Raw genomic sequence first — 18042 nt, 5'->3', positions numbered from 1 at the left:
ACTTCTAATAAAACACTTGAAAACTCTGCACACCATCACTTAGCCTAAATAGAAAATATAGTTTGATGTGAACCTGCACATCGAATACTATTTCCTTACTTATCACTGTTCCTTTTACCATGAAACTGTCTTTCTCAAGACAATTACAATACAAGCAATATGAGAGTGTGCACAATTACCACACCGACAGTCACTGTATGCACACATATAGATTTAATATACACTTTATTGACATTAAAAGACAATAATTAAAAAAGATATAAAACTACAAAACTTAGTTTTCAGTCTATTGTCCCTGCAATTAACACCAGAGGTGGGAATGTAACTCTGACCTGACAAAACGTGTTTTCATGGAAGGGAAGAAAACAACAAGAGTGATGGAGAACAATGACCAGAAGAAAAGACACCGGATGTAGAGCAAAATGAAAGTCTTGAGGGATTGGAGGTTTAATTTCCTGAGACCTGTTCTTCAGAAGTTGTTGCTTAATATGATACATTGTTCAACTATTCAATCAATTATACACAAAAGGAGCTATTTTTCTACAAGCAGAAAAGGTTAAAAGCTTACTTAATGAGTTTGTTAAAGCTTGTTTGCAATTAATGTGTAGTGTAATTACCCTTTTTACTCTCAGTAAATTTCATTGCATTTTTCTATGTTGTCTTAAAAGATAAACTAATTTGCATATTTTACAAACTAATCAAAAAATCACTGACATCTTCAATAAAAAATAGTCAGTGTGTCAAACTGTGTAAAATGAAGTTTGTGCAGTCACACAAATAAAAAGCTTTTTTCCCCATTTCAAAACGTCTGATAATCCGCTGAGTAATTCAAACACGTGTAATCTTGTTTTTCAAATAATCTAGATTATATAACGCCCGGTAAACCTATATGTTACTCATCAACCATGTCAGTCAACAAACACTAATCCTGTTTTTAATTTAATGTATAAACTAAATATAAAGATATTGCTAAAGCTTCACAGGCAGATGTATTGCTCCTTCAGTCTACTGGACAGTGATGACGCCATCCTCCGAGATGAACTGGTTCACCAGCACGTCGTCCTCCTGCTTCATGGAGTTGAGCAGATACCTGACGCCTGCTTTCACACCGGTCTTCACCCCTGCGCCCAGAGCGTAGCCTGCCACCCCGGCAGTCCCCCCTGTGGCCACCATGAGGGCATCTGTGCCGAGGTCAACCGCGCTGAGGATGGCTCTCTCCTTGGCTGTCTCCGAGCAGTTGACAGAGGCATAATACACAGCGGTGCCGAGGTTGTAGAGGGTGCTGACTCCAGGGATCCACTCCACCACGTTGTACACGCGCTCCTCGCTTTTGTTGATGCAGCTCCTCTGGGGGCTTCGCCTCACCCGGCGACCCGAAGCAGCGGCGGTCAGAGCATCCTCCTCTGCGCTGCACTGACGGATCCAACATTCAGACTCCGTGGATTCAGAGGGTAAAACGCGACTGCCTTTCTTCAACACTCCCTGGTACTTCCCAGGTTTGAGTGGTCCACTGCTGGTCACACCAGCACACAGGACTCCCAGTCTCTCACAGGCGCCCACAGCCTCCTCTAGATCACCCGTGGCTCCTTCCACAGTTGTTCCTGCCAGTGTAGTTCCACTCACCCTGGTCCAACCCTCACAATGCCCTTCATGCGTGGAGGAACCTTCTCCCAACATGGTCAGCTGCTGGATGTTAAACATCACAGCCTCCATGTGGCGCCCTGCTTGATTCCTCCCTGAAGGCGATGATGCAGTTGCAGGCGTGGATGAAGACTTGCTCACCCTCCTCTCTATCAGACCCTGCACCTCCATCAGGAGCTCCTCCGTGTCCGCCACTCCCAGCAGGTCGTGCAGCTTGAGCACCAGGGTCTGTGCTTCCTGTTGGCAGCCTGCCACCACCAACACGGGCACTAAAGAGAGACCCAGGAGCTCCTGGGGGAACATGGAGGATGATGGGTCGTCCACGGTGCTGGCAGCTAGCAGCTCCTTACAGCTGACGTTCCCCTGAATGTGGAGGTGATCTTGAATCTGCTCCGGAAGCTTTGTCCTGAGGACTGATATTATGTTTTCGGCAGATCGAACTCTCTTCTCTTTTTGTGCAGGATCGGGGTTCTCTGCAGATGGGATACCGAGCTGGAGTTTGGGTCCCAGGGGAGACGGATGATCCTGTTTGGCTGTTTCCTCTCCCGCTTCATTGAAGTCAGCTCCTGGAAGCAGAGTGTTTCTTAGCGCCAGAGGAGGTGGGACCCTGCACAAAGCCTGTTCATTCAGCAGGAGCTGGATCACAATCAGCCACTTCAACTTGGAGGACATCATTCCAGTCTTGTTTGAGGTTTTTTTCCCCCAAAGCTACAACACAGGAGAAAAGAATAAGTAAAACAACCCAGCAACATAACTAGTGAGTCCTTGTTGCACATACTGTTGATCCTGCAATCGAGTAGATCAGTCTTTTACTCTCACGCAATGATTCATAGGCTAGTTTTGTCTATCCAGTCTTGTGACAGCACCTGTTTCACTGTAGACGTGAAGAAAATATGAAATGACTCAAAACTCTCATCCTGTAATGTTTCTAGTGGCACAATATAGTTATTGGTCTATATTGTATAATTTTAGATTTTAATCTAGTCCGCCTGCATAAAGCCCTCTCATTAAATGTATGTCGTCTACATTACAAACAAACAAGAAATCTATATTTTCAAATGTGCAAGAAAGAGCAACACATCCCAATACAGGGCCTCTACACTGAGCTTGGCCTCCTTTCTCTGTACTAACTACGACTGCAAATAGAAATGTTGTTCCTCCCACAACTTCATAATTTCATTACATCTTCTGATCCTGTGGCAGCTTTGTGTCCAGAACCTACCTTAATAACAATCAGACGTGGAGTCCAGAATGTAGCAGTGCGACCAAGATGGCTTCAGCGTGTAGGAGGATGCTTTTTGTTTGAGTTTTTTCCCCTCAAAATGTGCATAGCGGTCTTCTTTCTCTTTGCCTCCAATGAGAGTCTCCTCCTTTACACATGACATCCCACAGCCCTCCCTCTGTCTCATCTGTCTTTCAGCTGCTGCTTCTCTTTGGCCTCATTGCTCAACAGGGAGATCAGGGCTTGCATATTGATTCATGTGGGGAAAGTCCATGTGTTCTAAAGCAGTTTTGTTTGTCTGCCCCACTATCCGCTCATCCCTCCCCCGTCCCGCTGTTCTCTCAGGCGCTAGGTTTTGTTTTTGACCCAAATACTTGAAAGAAATCTCCCCTCATGCCGTGAGCATGTGAGGAAAAGTGATAAGTGAGGAAGACGAGGGGCTATCTGAGGTAAAGACTAAACTCATTCACAACTCCACTTAATGTATTGTTGTTACTGCACACCTGCTCATGGTTGCTACATCTTAACACATCACTTTCCTGTACCAACTTCCTTTAGAAAAGGTTTTCTTCTATTTGCTGAAGCCCCATTCACCCACACATAAAAGCTGTTGGTAAAAGTCCATCTCTTTGACAATCAGAGCACCCAGAATAGCATGGCTTTGCCCTGGAGCAGGCTGTTGCTGTCCTATGAAAACCTTTTATGTTGTATAGAAAAAAAAGTCACAGCCTCTATGTGGCACCCTTCTTGTTTCAGGCTGCAGCATCAGCACCAAATAACACACAGACAAAGGTTCTTTTTCACTTCTGTCTCCATCTCTTATTCATTTTCCTCTTTTCCTTTCCTCAGTATCTCCAAAATGAGAAATGAAGGTAAGGAAATCTCTTTCTCGATTTGGTTTTGTCAAGGGGGAGATTCTGCTCCTTCATTGTCCCCTGCTGGAGACAAAAAGGTTGTGATCTCTCAGGGAATAGAGACCTAATCCGCAGCTGGCCTCAGCCACTGTGAAGAAACAAAAATCATTAACGTCATTAGACTGAAGCCAATGGCTCATACTGTGTACTGCCTGCAAGTTAAATGTGGAGTTGTTGGTTGTTATTATGTTCACACCTGTTTTATTCAGGGAGCCTGGATATAGGGAAGCAGCCCTCTGGGTTTCACCAAGTTACCAATTTGAAAAATGTGACAATTTGCAGGTGTGATTCATAAAGTATGATGGTTTACGAATTAATTTCTGTCGGAAACTGAGTATAATTATCACTTGGTATACTCCATTAAAAAGTGTGCTAATTTAAGAAGATGCTCTTCACACAGCTGAGGTTCCGTTAATCGTCAGGTCTCATGATCTCACACCAATAGTCCCAGTGCAATTATCATGTCTGAGTCTGTAGTCCCAGTTCACTCTTGAACTTGGAGGCACTAGTCGTGAGCAACTTACAATGTTTTAATGTTTGGATTATGCAGTTTACAGTGTTTTGAAGATCCAGACATATTTGTAATGTGAAACTAAAGTTACTTTAGAAACTGTGTCAGAATATGAATATGTAATGTTAGACAGTTTTTTCCTTTACAATCAACCCTACATAATGTACTGTTAGTTAGTTAGTATGTTGCCTTTTCTTTCTTCTTAACAGGATGTAAAGTTGTTGTAAATAGACTTAGACTATAGAAATAGACTAGGCATTTTTAGGCCTCATGTGTTTGATATTGCAGACTGAAGAAGTGTCAATCAGGCAGAACACATCCACAAAAGAAGCCACTGATGTAAAATGTGATATATTTGGAAAGTCTTAGACTGGTGCCAAATGGATCAATCAGTGCTAAATCCAAAATATGTTTTAAGTAAAATCTGAATTTTGCCTCTTCCATCGTGTTGGACTGCAAATCAGTCAATCACACTGAAAGTACCATTCATTTATAGTATTTATTGTAAACCTGTAAAAGTTGGTCTGCTCTTCTGCTTGTTGCCCCAGGAGGTTGTGATGTGAATCCCAACATTGTTGGAGTGGATGAACAACATACTGACGGTGGTGCTACAAGTTTGTTCTAAATGACAAGAGAAATGTGTCAGGTGATGAAATACCAGTTCCATTATTTTAAAGTATATGTTTGATAGACATGATGAGCAATATTGGTTAAGGTTTTGGAGGTATTGGCAATGAGTAGCATTCTACTTCCCACCTTAAAGTCAATTCAATAAATCTATATTGTCTCTGGGGGCAATTCTGGTGCACCATAAAAAAGCCCAAAAAAGAAAGCATTGGAGAAAAATACTACATATGACAGCAACAAAGACACAATAAACAAGTAAAAGCAAACATCAAGTTTTCAAAGTGCAATAGGTAAAAAATTGCAAGTAGAAGAAAAGTGCAACAGTGAAAAGTGAACCACAGTTCTTGTTCCTAACAGTGTTATGAATGAAGCACATTCCAATGGCTGACGTTAAAAGAGCCCAAACTGCATTTCTTTGTCTGCTTTCAACACTAGTGAGGTAAGCATGACGCCGTAAGCATGACATCTCCAAAGATGGTTTTCATGAAGGGTTACATTCTTGATTATTTCTAAAGTAGTACTTAAGTAAATGTACTTATGAGCATGGTTACTCATACGAACACAATAAGTCAATAAACCAGGATTAGGGCAGTGCTATGAAGAGTTTAGTTTGAGTTGACGTCAAAGCTTCAAGACAATCAGGCAATCAGAAATCATTCGAGTGTTGATTTTTCATTAAATACAAACAGTTTGGTTAAAAGAGGACACATCTAACACTGCCACTCTAAATGCTGTCATTATGCATACATAATGCATACAATATGGATTAGGATGAGTTGTTGTTTTGTTGTTCCTCAAATATGACCTTACTAATTTCAGGTGGGTGTAACGAAACTTTTTGGGTATTTGTCTGTGGAAGGACTGGGTCAGCCGGAGGGCTTCCGTTTGTCCTTTCATTGGTTCAGAGAGTGTGGGAGTTATTTGGCTGTCGGCTCTTACACACCAGTTATTGACGGTGTTGACAGAAAACCAATATCCGCTTACAGGGCGTACGCTGTTTCCATGTCCAGTCCACTTACACAGGCACATAATGCACTCAATGTCTCCTGGGAGACACACACACACACACACACACACACACACACACACACACATTGTACAGTTTGTTTGCATTGTTTGCCGTTGTAAAAAGGAAAACAACTATAATATTTATGGTAAATAGTGCTACATTAAATTAGTTCATGCATCCATCTTATAACCATGTGTTATCGCTGCTTGTGGCATATCTGATTTTCAGACTTACTGGGTCAACTCGTAGAGCGATTGTTCCCTGTTTAATCAGTAAGAATGGGCTTTGTGGCATAAATTAATGATTAATGAGTCACTGGTGTACCACATTAAACATTTGTATTTGAATATTTATTTTGTTAGATAACCTTGTGTAAAAAGATGCAATACTTCTTTTATTTTTATATTATATTTATATTCTCATGTTGACGCTTTCAATTATTTGATAAGACTAATGAGAAAGTGTGTGTGTGTGTAGGGGTGGGAGGGGAGGGGAGTTTGGGTGGTGGGTGGAGCTCTAATTTGATTACAAAATGAGCTCAAGGACTGTAATAATTGAGATAAGAGGCTGCTGAGCAGGGAGACACATTTTCAGTCGGCATTGAGTTCCTTTGATATCAAGTAAACTGTTGGACGGATCAAGATCTTTCAACAAGAGGTGAGACTTTCATGTTGCTCTGATTCATTTGAGATAGATTATTGTGATAAAAGGAGCCTTATGACTTCATGAGAGGTCATTGTTCACAAAGAAGATTCTGTGCCAGCCTTTTTTTTCTGATGTAATGCTTTTATTCTCTTTTTGTCAAACTTGTATGATTTATTGGATAGGTGAGTAAATTGATTGACTGCAGGTTTGGTAATGTCTATCTGAGCAGAGACTAAAGAAGCTCTTCCTCTGTGTGTATTCATCACAGCTTCTTTTTGCTTTGCTGACAGCCTAGCCAGGCCAAACGCACGTTTCTATTAGAAATGTTAGTGCATGTGAGTGTTCCCCAATAGTTAGTTCAGGGCTGCAGTATCAACTAATAACTCCGTCCTGGCCGACAGCATCGTGAAGGAAGCGTATCACCCACAGGTAATACTGTTGGCTCTGTCAGCACTTTCCCCGTGGGTTGCACTGTTAGCGCTGTTAGCATTGTTAGCTATGAGCCGCAAGGTCGCTGTCGACATGTTGAGAGCCGATCAGAGGCAATCGAAATGCTCCCAATCTCTGATGTTGCACCTTTACATTTAAGTTAAACTCGCTTTGTATTCATCATTCAGTTATTTTTACAATCTCAATTGTCCATTTAATCTGAATTTTATGCATGTCTTCCGAAAAATCTTTTTTTCAATTTAGTAACTTAATCTGACTTAATGAATAAAAAGTTGACGAATTTAGCCCTTTTTCTATTTTACCTATTTTGACATCTGGGCTTCACATATAAAAGTGAAGTGTGACTGTTAAAACAATTAAAGACATGTTTTAAATTAGCTTGTTGGGAAAAACCTGAGACCCTGTGATGTTGGGCCTGATTGTGAATGTAGCCTACAGATATATTCTATATTATCCTATATTGTCATATTTAAAAACTTGTCACACAGATAATTACAGTGCGTGAGAGAGGAGATCTGTGAGCTTGGGGGTTTTTTTAAGCTGAAGAGATGAAAATAATATGCAAAGAAAATAAACAAATCAAAAAAAGTAGTCATACCCAAATATTTTAACCCTGATTATGTGACACACAGAGTATCAGCGTTGGAGCTATGAAGATACACTCCTGGCCACTAGTTTTTGCTGATATTGATTCTAGGCTACATGTTGATAAACCATTTACATCTGATTTCTGTTTCAGAGTGATGGAGAGAACTCCAAACGGCTGCGGCACTCATGCTTTCCTGGTTGCTTTGGTCGTCCTTGTCTTATTTCCTGTGAGGTCTGGATGTAGGGAATACACCTTCAAACCACTGACTGAGGTAAGACTACATACATTGAGGGCCTTTCTCATTTCTCCTGGTCTCCTTGCTCCTCCAGCTTGTGACATGGAAATCGATCTCAGCACGTCACCTTGAAGGACGTCCCAACTACTAAAATGCATTTCTAGAATTAAAGAAGGTAGCCTATTGTGGAGGATACACAGATGTATCCTTTGTGGAAGTCTTTGTATATATATATACCTTGCTTTAAACTGAGGTCAAGGATGTTTCATTTGTTAAATGCCTCTTGCCTTGAATAATTGTCTATTCTCCTCTCATCCCCTTTGGGCGGGAGGAAAGGAATCAAGGATGAACAAAACTTGGAAAACTCTTAGTCTTATATTATCTTCAGGATTCAGGTATAACATGCACAGGATGCGGACTAAGAGGCACCACATCCTTTGTCCCACACAGCATTCAGCTGTTTAACAACACATGGTCTGAACCTCTTTTTATTTTTCACCTGATGTCCTTTATCGATTTCCCCATTTGAAGCTTTTTATATTGTTTTTTATGATACTAATGCTAAGTACATTATGTGCGGTCATGTATGGTTGTTGATGTTCTTTTATATAATCTCTGTGCAAAGCAAATTGCCCTATAGGGGGTATAAAGCTTTCATTTATATATTTAAATAATATTTACAAACTCAAGTGACTTATGGCCTGATCCTTCAGGTCATTGTTGCAGATTTTCAAAAACATTTTTATAGTGGGAAGGTGAAAAGCCCAATCATTTCCAACAGGCTAAAGGGTGTTTCGTCTTTCAGGCTAAGCCGAAGTGCTGTGCTGGAGAACATGCAGAGCTGAAGAGATTTAAAGACATCGACTATGACAGTTTTGTGGGTCTAATGGGAAGAAGAAGTGTTGCTCAACCAAAGAGTGAGTTTATTTTCATTCACACCACGTCTTACAGTACTCTCACTGACACGGGCGCTTCTGTCATCTAACCTCAGACTGTTTTTGCATTTTGAATCAACTCCAAAAATGAAATAACTCCCAGTATTACAAAACTGAAAGCACACCCGATAATTTTCCACCAGAAATATGTGCAGATTTTTCGATTCATAACATCGCAGATTGACGAAAGCCCGGACACTTGGACATTTGAAGCAGATATCGAGTATGAGATTTGAAAAAAAAAGTATAACAATTTATTTTTATTTTTATATAAACATGTTAGAAAAATATTTGGTATAAACATTTTCTAAATCAATCAATCAATCAATCAATCAATCAATCAATCAATCTATCTATCTATCTATCCATCCACACATATATATAAAACTAAACTTTCAATCAAACTTCGTCCGGTTTGAAAAAAATAATGTTGCAACAACTAATGTAGAGAATACGATAACTACTTAAATGTTTTTTTTCTTTGTATGAACAGGAATGGCTTGTCCGTGTGCCGAGGAGTATTTACAAACTAAGAGAGGCCAATTCATCAATCATGGAAGGCAGAGGTATGTGCATGGATGTGCATCCTCCTAAAAATTAAACAAAACAATGTGTTGCTGAATCTTTAACAAACCTTGTTTTCTTTACTTAGGTTTCAACGCTTTCCGTGGTGGGATGTCACGCCTCCCCCACCTCAACACAGACTGTAGAACCTGCATTCTCTCACAGGCTGATAAATCCTCACAGCTTTGTAACAAATAGAGGACGATGTATCAAAGTTATTAAACCACAGGGAGGTGAAAAAGCCACATTAACCATGCATGGATGCTTTTCTACTGTCAATAGAAATTGTTCTGACTTGTTATTAGGTAAAGAAATGTAAAAACAAAACAAATGTACAGTAAAATATGCATTTATTTATAGTAATTAAAGTACCAAACGATCCTGCACACTGATCAGACACTGATCACACAAAATTAATTGACATAAGTGTACTGACTCAATTTAAACGTCAGTACCAACATAAATACATTTCAAATATAAATACAGTACTGTACACCTTTCCCTTAGATCAAATTTGAATGTTGGGAGTAGATTGTCGAGGACTGGATGTGTGGTATCACAGGCACCAGAAACCAAAGAATCTGCCCTTTGCTACTAAAATATTGTACAAATTCAAATTAATTTCAAAGGAAGCAATTATGTAAAACATGCTAATTTGGTTCAAACTGGATTTTTCCATTTTAATAAAAAGAAAACAAACTGAACATGCTCTGTGCTCATGTACAGAAGGAAACCGAGTGTAAACACGTACAAAAGACATTACCTCATATATTTTTAACCTTGAAAAAGAACAAGAGGTTTAAGTGGTTAAAAAGGAAAACAGCAATCATAAACAAAAGTGCATTCAATTTTCACTTAAATGACAAATCTGTTCTGTCTAAATCATCACTGAATCCTGACTGATTCCAGAAGCCAGTTTCTGTATTTGGTAATTACTGCATCACCCACAAAATGAATTATTTGTTTGTTACAAAGTACTAAAGGAACTGTTGTGAATACTTTTAAATGTGCACAATGTACTACTAAACAAAAGGTCTGGCCTATCCAGAACTTAAGAATTACACAAAATTAAAATCAAATAAAAATTCTTGTTGAAATGATAAAGTCATCTGCTGGCTTTCCCAAAGGCCATATACTCATTACATTGGAAGGATTCAATACAATGATACTCCATCTGAAGGCATCACTCTCATCGTGGTAATGTCACAGTGCAAAGTCATGTGTGCAGCTGATGAATTATACAATCTCAAATTGACAAGGCACAAGCTGATGAGCTCACAAGGAAGAGATGAGGGGGAATGGGAAGTGTGCGTGTGTAGTGCCTGTTTCAGGAAGCACAGGTAGATATGATTTGGACTGCGGTTCATTTCAAAGAAATAATTATATTTGACCAACTACTTCCTTGTCTGGCTGAAGGTGTGTTTAACCATTGTATTCCAGATCAAATTAACCCCATGGTGGAGAACAAAAGGATACAGTGAACTGGACATACACAAATGACATAAGCAAATAGAAAGCACCTGGATTGATTGACAGAAACACTGACTAGTGTGTCTGTTGTCATCCCTCATGCAAATCTTTGGCTGGACTGTATACATTTAATCATTTGGACTTCTCATTTAAAAGCATCATGCTCACATCAATGTATTTCTATTAGCCATAGAGAAATATGAATGCATCCAAACAATGGTTTCCTGCTGGAATTAACTTCGTTTTCTGTATTTTGTGGGGGGGGTTTTAAGAAATCGTAACAGGCATTTTTTACTATTTTCTGACATTTTACAGGCCAAACAGTTAGTTGAGAAATTTATTTGGAATTGATTGAAAGATAAATCAGTAATGATGACCACAATAAAAATAGTTAGTTGCAGCCCTATTCATGTAAATAAAAAACTTGGAATAAAAACTATTTGACACAAATATAAGACTTTGTTTTTCATATAGAATCAAGCTTCTCTGAGCTACCGCAGCATACAATCAAATAAAAAGGATTGAGTCCTCCACAGATTGTGTACACAGTGTTACACCTGCCTTTATCGTGAACATGCTTCTGAATGCAGCCTGACGAGTTTGGGATGCAGCAAACTGTGACATAGAAACTGGTTAACCACAGTCTGCTAAAACAAACACCTGTATCACTGTGGACAAATGGGTGTTTCACTGATTTACAAGGTGAGGCACTTTTAATTTAAATTTAATCTGAAAAGCTTTATGCTCCGTCTGAGCAGCTCTTGACGTATATTGGCTTCCAAGGCATATAGTCATCCGTGTGAAATTACGGTAAGTCAAACAACTCCTGCAAACCACAAGCTACTTTTGTTGTTGTTTTGGTGGATTTGCAATAGTCAAGAAAAAGTTAAAATATTTGACAAATCAAATTCAACTGGCTCTGGAACATACTAGTATCATATGGATTAAAAAGGTGCTTTAGTGCAGGTTACAGAAAAGCCATTCCCAATGTCTAAAGAAGATGTTCAGCTGTAAAACCACCTAAAAAAAAAACTGAAAACGAGGGTAAGTCATAAATCACCTCTTAGCCTTAAGACCAGACTCGCAGTCACAATTCACATTAGCAGCAGTCCTTCAGTAACGCATTTGTGTGTGGAGACATTTCAAATCAAAGTGAACTTATTTTCTACTTTTGTAGAAATCGGAGCGACGATTATCACAATGAATAAGCAGTTTGCGTCACGCACCCTCACAGTCAAACTGTTATTTGCCTGCTGGGACAGCAGGAGGGTCCTTACCAGCAGCAGGAGGGGGATCTATATCCTGTCTCTTGTCAGTCCTGGATGGATCATCCCCCTCTCCTTGTCCTTTCTCCAGAGAAGTCAGCTCTTTTTTTCCTTCTTTTGCAGCATCCCGGGAACTTGACTGCTTAATATTGTACACCAGCGGGACGGGGGGCTGGTAACGATATCTGTAGCCAAAGGCACGCAGGTGATATGTGTAGTACTCCAATAAATACATGTGTGGAGCATCTACATAGTGGAATGACACGGACAAGTCCGAGCAGCAGTTTGGACCCTGAGAAAAAAGAGAGTATTGTAGTTATGCAACAATACAGAGACAAAATGGTTGAGCTTTCATCGTTACTGTGGCTTAAGCAGTTTGACCACAAACAGCTATGGAAAACCTTGTTGACTGTCATCTATTTTTTCATTGCAGACTCACAGACAGCCACACTCACTGCACCACTGCCCATTGTAAGCAAAAAGCCAGTAAGAGTAATTCAGTGTGGCTTTGTAGCACAAAGGCAGTAAAACTGCCTGTGCCAAAGCACACTGTATAAAATCCATCGGGCTTAATGATATTTATTTATCCAGAAAGTTTGGCGCGCTTCTCCTCACACAGTGTTGCCAACACCTGTGCAAAAAATACATCAAAACGTGCGGCCTGATCGGGAATGATGTCCAATGACTTTTCTCAGAGATTCGCCCAGCGGTTTTCCCGAAAATCTCCAAAACTGAACAAAATTTCTCCATTCACTTGAATGGGGTTTTGGCGTGAAGAGAGCTAAAAAAAACACTTCACTTTTGGCCCATATAGACTAGCCATACTTTAACGTAGAAACATGATTCTAAGTTAAAACCGTAGACAAAACGCTGCACTTTATTGAGCCAAATGGGCATTTTGATAGCTAGCAGTTTTCATTAAGTCACAGATTAAGTTTCAGGAAAATTTTGGGTCCGTTTCAGATTTTATAATGGGTGTGTATTGCACAGCTAGTTGAGAGCTAGAGTGAGGGTATAAGCAGAGCAGGAAAATATTCCGTGATTTTTCCAAACAAATTGCTCCAGCCCCCACAATTTTTACTCTTTATACACTGTTTTTGGCCAAAAAGCTTGGAAACGTCGTGCTGTCGCACACAGATGTCTGTGGAATCCAACGGACTTACAGATTTGTCTCAAAGAGCCGCAGAGCGACATTAACTCCAACCAACTGCTCCATTAGACTCCATGTTAAATCTGACTACTCATTTCTCAAAGAAAGCAGACGGTACCAGTTTTGTATATTGCTCTGGAGCTTACATTTTTAACACCACAAACATAAAAACCACCTCACCCCGTTCAGCAGAGTCTTATCTTTCTCATGGTACCCATATTTTGGCACTCAAACTCATGCTTTTTGTTAAAAGGAGGCAGGGGTTTTGTTCAAAATCACCGTTTACTGTAACGTTTCTTAATCAGTCTGCCTCTCCAACCAGGTGCGTCCTCACCATGGCAACCACACACACACACACACACACACACACACACACACACACACACACACACACACACACACACACACACACACACACACACACACACACACACACACACACACATACACACGAGATATTCAAAGGCATTGACCGTCTGTCCGTCACATTAACAAATGTTCTACTTTGTTAATGTAATCTATGCAAAACATATACAGAAGACAAAAATAAACTCAACGGAATACAGTTCATTCAGGTAACTTGGGCAAAAGCTGCACTGAAGCAACAAACACTGGAGGACACATAGGATGGAGGATTACATAGAGTGTTTGTTATTTCATACTTTGATGTAGTGCTGGGCGGTATACCGGTTTTAATTTCCCCAGTGCTATTAATTTTTCACACACCGCCATACCGGTGCATAGCCGAAACAACTGCTGTCACTCTTCAACAGGCAGTTAAATATATTGTTCGCCACTATGAGCGCTACGGTTGGAGCTAGTTGTCTTACGTGTATTGAGAGGGACCCCTAATCATGGTTATAACACAACAATGAATAACCCACAACTAACGCTCTTTAACAGGACAAAACACCACGACACAACAGTTTGTGACACATAAACAATTTGTAACACTAATAATTGTACATTTATAAAATTTCACCGACAAACGGCATGCTGGGTACAGCTTGCTAGCTAGCCCGGTAACACAACAGTCTGTTAACAGCTGGGAGAGGCTCTGTCGCTACAGTAACGCTACATTAACGAACAGAAAAGAGCGATGCAGGATGAACAAAGACAGACCGGAGATGCACCAATAGAGTCTGTGCCCAAGAGAGGAGCTGGGTCTGCTGTTTGGAAGAGTTTTGGTTTTAAAAAATCGGACGTTTTGCGAGTGTTGAGCCACTGTTGTTGCCGCTGGTGGTAACACGAGCAACTTACTCCAGCACCTCAGCAGAAAACATGTGTTGGAATACCAAGAGTGTGACGACGGCCGTCGGAATCGAGGCCGTCAACCGGTAACGTTAGCGCTAGTGAAACAGTGAAGCCGAAGGGTCAGACATCGCTTGAAGAGGCTTTTGCTCGAGGCAGCATATGGCAAGATAAGCCAGAGGCGGAGCGACATTACGAACACAATAACGATCCAGCTATTCAAGGACACGGTCCCGCTACAGACAGTCGAGAAAGACGGGCTCAGAGCAATGATTGAAACACTGGATTCAAGGTACGTCTTACCGGGGCGAAAATACTTCAGCCAAACTGCTATCCCAGCAAACCCTATAGTAAGCAAAGCCTTCATACATGATGACATTAAAATGTTTTTATACTCTATGTACTTCTGACAGTAGAGTAAGCCACTATAAATCTATGTAAAAACAGTCAAGGAAAAAAAAAAAACTGCCGTGATATACCGTGAAACTGCCAGAATCTTAAAAAATACCGTGATACACATTTTTGTTCATACCGCCCAGCACTACTTTGATGTACATTTGATTGATTTTAATACCTTTAATGTAGCCTACTTGAAGTGTGCACTATGCAGCCATATTAGGAAAATAGAAGTATCTGATGGGAACACGGTATCGGCAGATACTCAATATTGAACTTGATCGGTACATCCGTTTTAACAAGCATACAGTTGTCCGTCTTAAGCTACCAAAAATGACCAGTTGTCTTTTCAAAAATTAGCATAGCAGTGCTGAAGTTGCATCAAACCAGTGTAATACCACGACAACAACAAAGAGAAAGTCCAGAATGTTTGCTGCACTTGCCTCTGAGATCGGGTAGTAGCAGTAGCTCCAATACCAGAAACTCTTGGGAAACTTGGCAGTGAGGTGCTGCTCGGGGACAAATGGGTGAAATGTCTCCCTCTGCACAGCGTCTCTGGAGTCCCCTGCCAGCACTCCAACTTTCTCCATGCACTGCCCCATTGCCAGGTCCTCTACAGAGCTAGTGTGAGTGCAGACTTTGCTTTTAAATCCTTCTACAAATCGCCGCAGAGCCTCTCTGCTCAACACATAGCCCGCACCGCCACTCATGTAGCCCTGCTTGGTGTAGGGCTTGAATCTTCGGCCAAAGTAAATTGGCTCGTCCGGCGTGTGGTTCGAGAGAACCAAACGCAGGTTGTCTACAATTACGTAGGTGTCGTCATCTGCCTTAAGGAACCAGTCCGCCTCGTTGCTGTGATGCTCGTAGACATATTGGAAGGCCCGGATTGTTTTCCAGTAAAGCTGGTCTCTACCCTCCTTTGTGTCTAAGCCCACCGTGGGGAAGTCGGGGTCGTCCACAGAGCTCATGAAGACCACGATATTGCAGTGGCGACTCCAAGTAGACTTCACATGGCGAGTCTTTTTCTCCAGGTTGTTGGGTCCAGTCATCACCCAGCAAAGAATACGCACCTTTTTGTATAGTTCATCAGCCATGCCGCTATCCTCATCTAGTAAGGAGATACAAATATTAATATAACATTTTACACTGTAATCTCTCCATAATAAACTGTGATAGTATCCAATCATACAATAGTTAATATAAAATATTGTTGAAGGGGAAAAGACAACATTCAAAAGAGGAAATAAAATATAGGGTGTAGGGTTTAGCATATAAATCCAGAACCAGGAACTCAAATTGGATGGTTAAAAAGCCAATCTTAAAATGGGGTTTAAGATGAACTAATATGCATCAGAAAATCAACAAACATTCAGAGGTACAACTACAGATCCAAACCAAATTCAGTGAGATGATCATCAAAAAGAAATGTTTGGTCAAACTGGATCCAGTCCACTTTCAATTCTAACCACACACAGCATGTTTAAGCATGCCAATAATCAGGTTAACCAGAGGAAACAGGTTACAGGGTAATTGGGGAATATGTTTACAGGCACTGTAAAGCCGTGTGTACATACAGCTTCTGCAAATTGGTTACTCCTCTACCGCGTTGCTTAAAAGGTAGAGCAAACCGTAAATCTCCTTTCAAGTGTAGAGTGTAGATTGCGAAATGGGAAATAAAAACCGGTCCCACCGCCACCACATTCCTTGTGTGAAATGTTGTGGGTGGGGTGGTGGTGGTGGTGGTGGTGGAGGTAGAAAGCAGAAAGGACGGTTCTTTCAATGAACTTAGTAGTGATGGAAAAAATGTGTACTCTTTTTCGTACAGAGAGGAATCGAAGCTGCCAGGGCTCAGTGAAGCACATCCCGCACTTCTCCAGCAGCCACCAGGTCGAGACTAAACCTCGGAAGAGGGGCCTCCACCACAGCCACCGTCACCAAAAGTCTCTTGCCCTCGGAGCATAAACACCGCCCCTACAGCCACCAGCACCTCATGCACCTGCGCTCCCACCCACACATTAGCTACAATGTCTTGGGAGGACAAATAGCTTGACCCGGTTCTGCCTTTGTCTAGGTGTCAATCAGCTTGGAACCTGATGCGATGTCAATAAGGAAAAAGGGCAGTACTCACACACACCTTTTACCCAAAACAAACAGTGCCTGAGAATAACAGTTGTATATTACACTATTTTCTAATATTGTTATATATATATATATTGTTATAATATTTTCAAATTTTCTGAGGCAAAGTCTTTCAAGCACCAAAACAATTTGTCTACATGAGTAAAGGTATGTTTTTATCCTTTAAATAAAACAAAAACTTGGTAAGGGACCTGATATTGAGGTGTGTCAACATATTCACAAGGCAGACACTTTGCTCAGCGTGGGAACACGGTGGAAAGAAAATCTGCTGGACACTAGTAAGACACTAGCTATTCTCGGATTTCCAAATAAAGCTTTTGACTCAGTTGAACATAAATGTATTTTTGACAGTGATAAGTTACTATGATACATAAAGACATCCTAACAAGCTCAGCAATAACTAGTTTAATAATATGTCCTATAAGTAACTAATGTTGAGTTTGTTATTGTACTTATTTTCTATATACAAAATAAACTTCCATATGGCGCACCTGTATGATGAGGGTGCCTTAGGTTGAACAGAGCAGACCTCTCCTTCTTCCATATCTTCCTCTCTTCCTCAAGCTGTTGCTGGTGGTCATGAAGTTGAAGCAAGCTGCTGGCCTGCTGTGCTGACATGGTCCTCTCAAAGCACACCTGCCGCAGAAACACGTACAGCGTGAAGGTTCCCACCACGAAACCCGCACAGAAGGAGAATCTGGATCCGAGGGCCTTCATACTGGACCCGGTGTCCTCACCGTCAGTCGTTCAACTTGGCAGGTGCTGAATAAGGTGGCGAAGGAGACAACACGGACACACGTTTCACTACAAGGGGCCCCAGTCACGAGCTGCGAACTTTCCAAGTCTCCTCGCTGTTAGCGAGTGTGTGCATAAATTAAAGTGTCAACTGGGTGACAGCGTCACTCAGTGTTTAAGGTGGGGTTTAATGGTACTCACCAGCAATATCGCGTACACCATAGCAGCTGGAGTATTAGCTACTTCATCGTTACACGACACATACACTTTGTAAAAGCGAAAGCTGAGACAGTT

At 40.9% G+C, this 18042-nt stretch overlaps 3 protein-coding genes across 3 annotated transcripts; 1 reads left to right on the top strand and 2 right to left on the bottom strand.

Moving 5' to 3' along the window:
* Positions 1-1005: 1005 nt before the first annotated feature.
* Positions 1006-2886, bottom strand: apof (apolipoprotein F; the record flags this gene model as incomplete). The annotated part of the gene is made up of 2 exons (XM_079186334.1): positions 2864-2886; positions 1006-2349 (listed from the first exon to the last, which is right to left on the bottom strand). The coding sequence occupies exon 2, from the start codon at positions 2314-2316 to the stop codon at positions 1006-1008; it is 1311 nt and encodes a 436-aa protein (XP_079042460.1). The 5' UTR covers positions 2317-2349; positions 2864-2886.
* Positions 2887-6489: 3603 nt separating this feature from the next.
* tac3b (tachykinin precursor 3b) lies at positions 6490-9953 on the top strand. Its single transcript, XM_079186569.1, has 5 exons — positions 6490-6581; positions 7759-7879; positions 8649-8760; positions 9272-9344; positions 9431-9953. Exons 2-5 carry the CDS (start codon positions 7763-7765, stop codon positions 9486-9488), a joined length of 360 nt encoding a protein of 119 aa, XP_079042695.1. The 5' UTR covers positions 6490-6581; positions 7759-7762; the 3' UTR covers positions 9489-9953.
* Positions 9954-10096: 143 nt separating this feature from the next.
* LOC306716033 (glycoprotein-N-acetylgalactosamine 3-beta-galactosyltransferase 1-B-like) lies at positions 10097-18042 on the bottom strand. The gene is made up of 4 exons (XM_079186570.1): positions 17950-18042; positions 17505-17775; positions 15318-15982; positions 10097-12369 (listed from the first exon to the last, which is right to left on the bottom strand). Exons 2-4 carry the CDS (start codon positions 17728-17730, stop codon positions 12055-12057), a joined length of 1206 nt encoding a protein of 401 aa, XP_079042696.1. The 5' UTR covers positions 17731-17775; positions 17950-18042; the 3' UTR covers positions 10097-12054.

Source organism: Pholis gunnellus (genome assembly GCF_910591455.1).
Source record: "Pholis gunnellus genome assembly, chromosome: 3".
NCBI lineage: Eukaryota > Metazoa > Chordata > Actinopteri > Perciformes > Pholidae > Pholis > Pholis gunnellus.
The sequence above is the reverse complement of the archived record's forward strand: the minus strand, read 5'-3'. Positions and strand labels throughout refer to the sequence as shown.

Coding starts and splice junctions, on each gene's coding strand:
- tac3b (XM_079186569.1), top strand. CDS start 7,763: ATGGAGAGAACTCCAAACGGCTGCGGCACTCATGCTTTCCTGGTTGCT. Junction 7,880..8,648: donor CCTTCAAACCACTGACTGAG/GTAAGACTACAT, acceptor TTCGTCTTTCAG/GCTAAGCCGAAGTGCTGTGC. Junction 8,761..9,271: donor AAGTGTTGCTCAACCAAAGA/GTGAGTTTATTT, acceptor TTGTATGAACAG/GAATGGCTTGTCCGTGTGCC.
- LOC306716033 (XM_079186570.1), bottom strand. CDS start 17,730: ATGAAGGCCCTCGGATCCAGATTCTCCTTCTGTGCGGGTTTCGTGGTG. Junction 15,983..17,504: donor AAGGCACCCTCATCATACAG/GTGCGCCATATG, acceptor TCTCCTTACTAG/ATGAGGATAGCGGCATGGCT. Junction 12,370..15,317: donor GCTACTACCCGATCTCAGAG/GCAAGTGCAGCA, acceptor CTTTTTTCTCAG/GGTCCAAACTGCTGCTCGGA.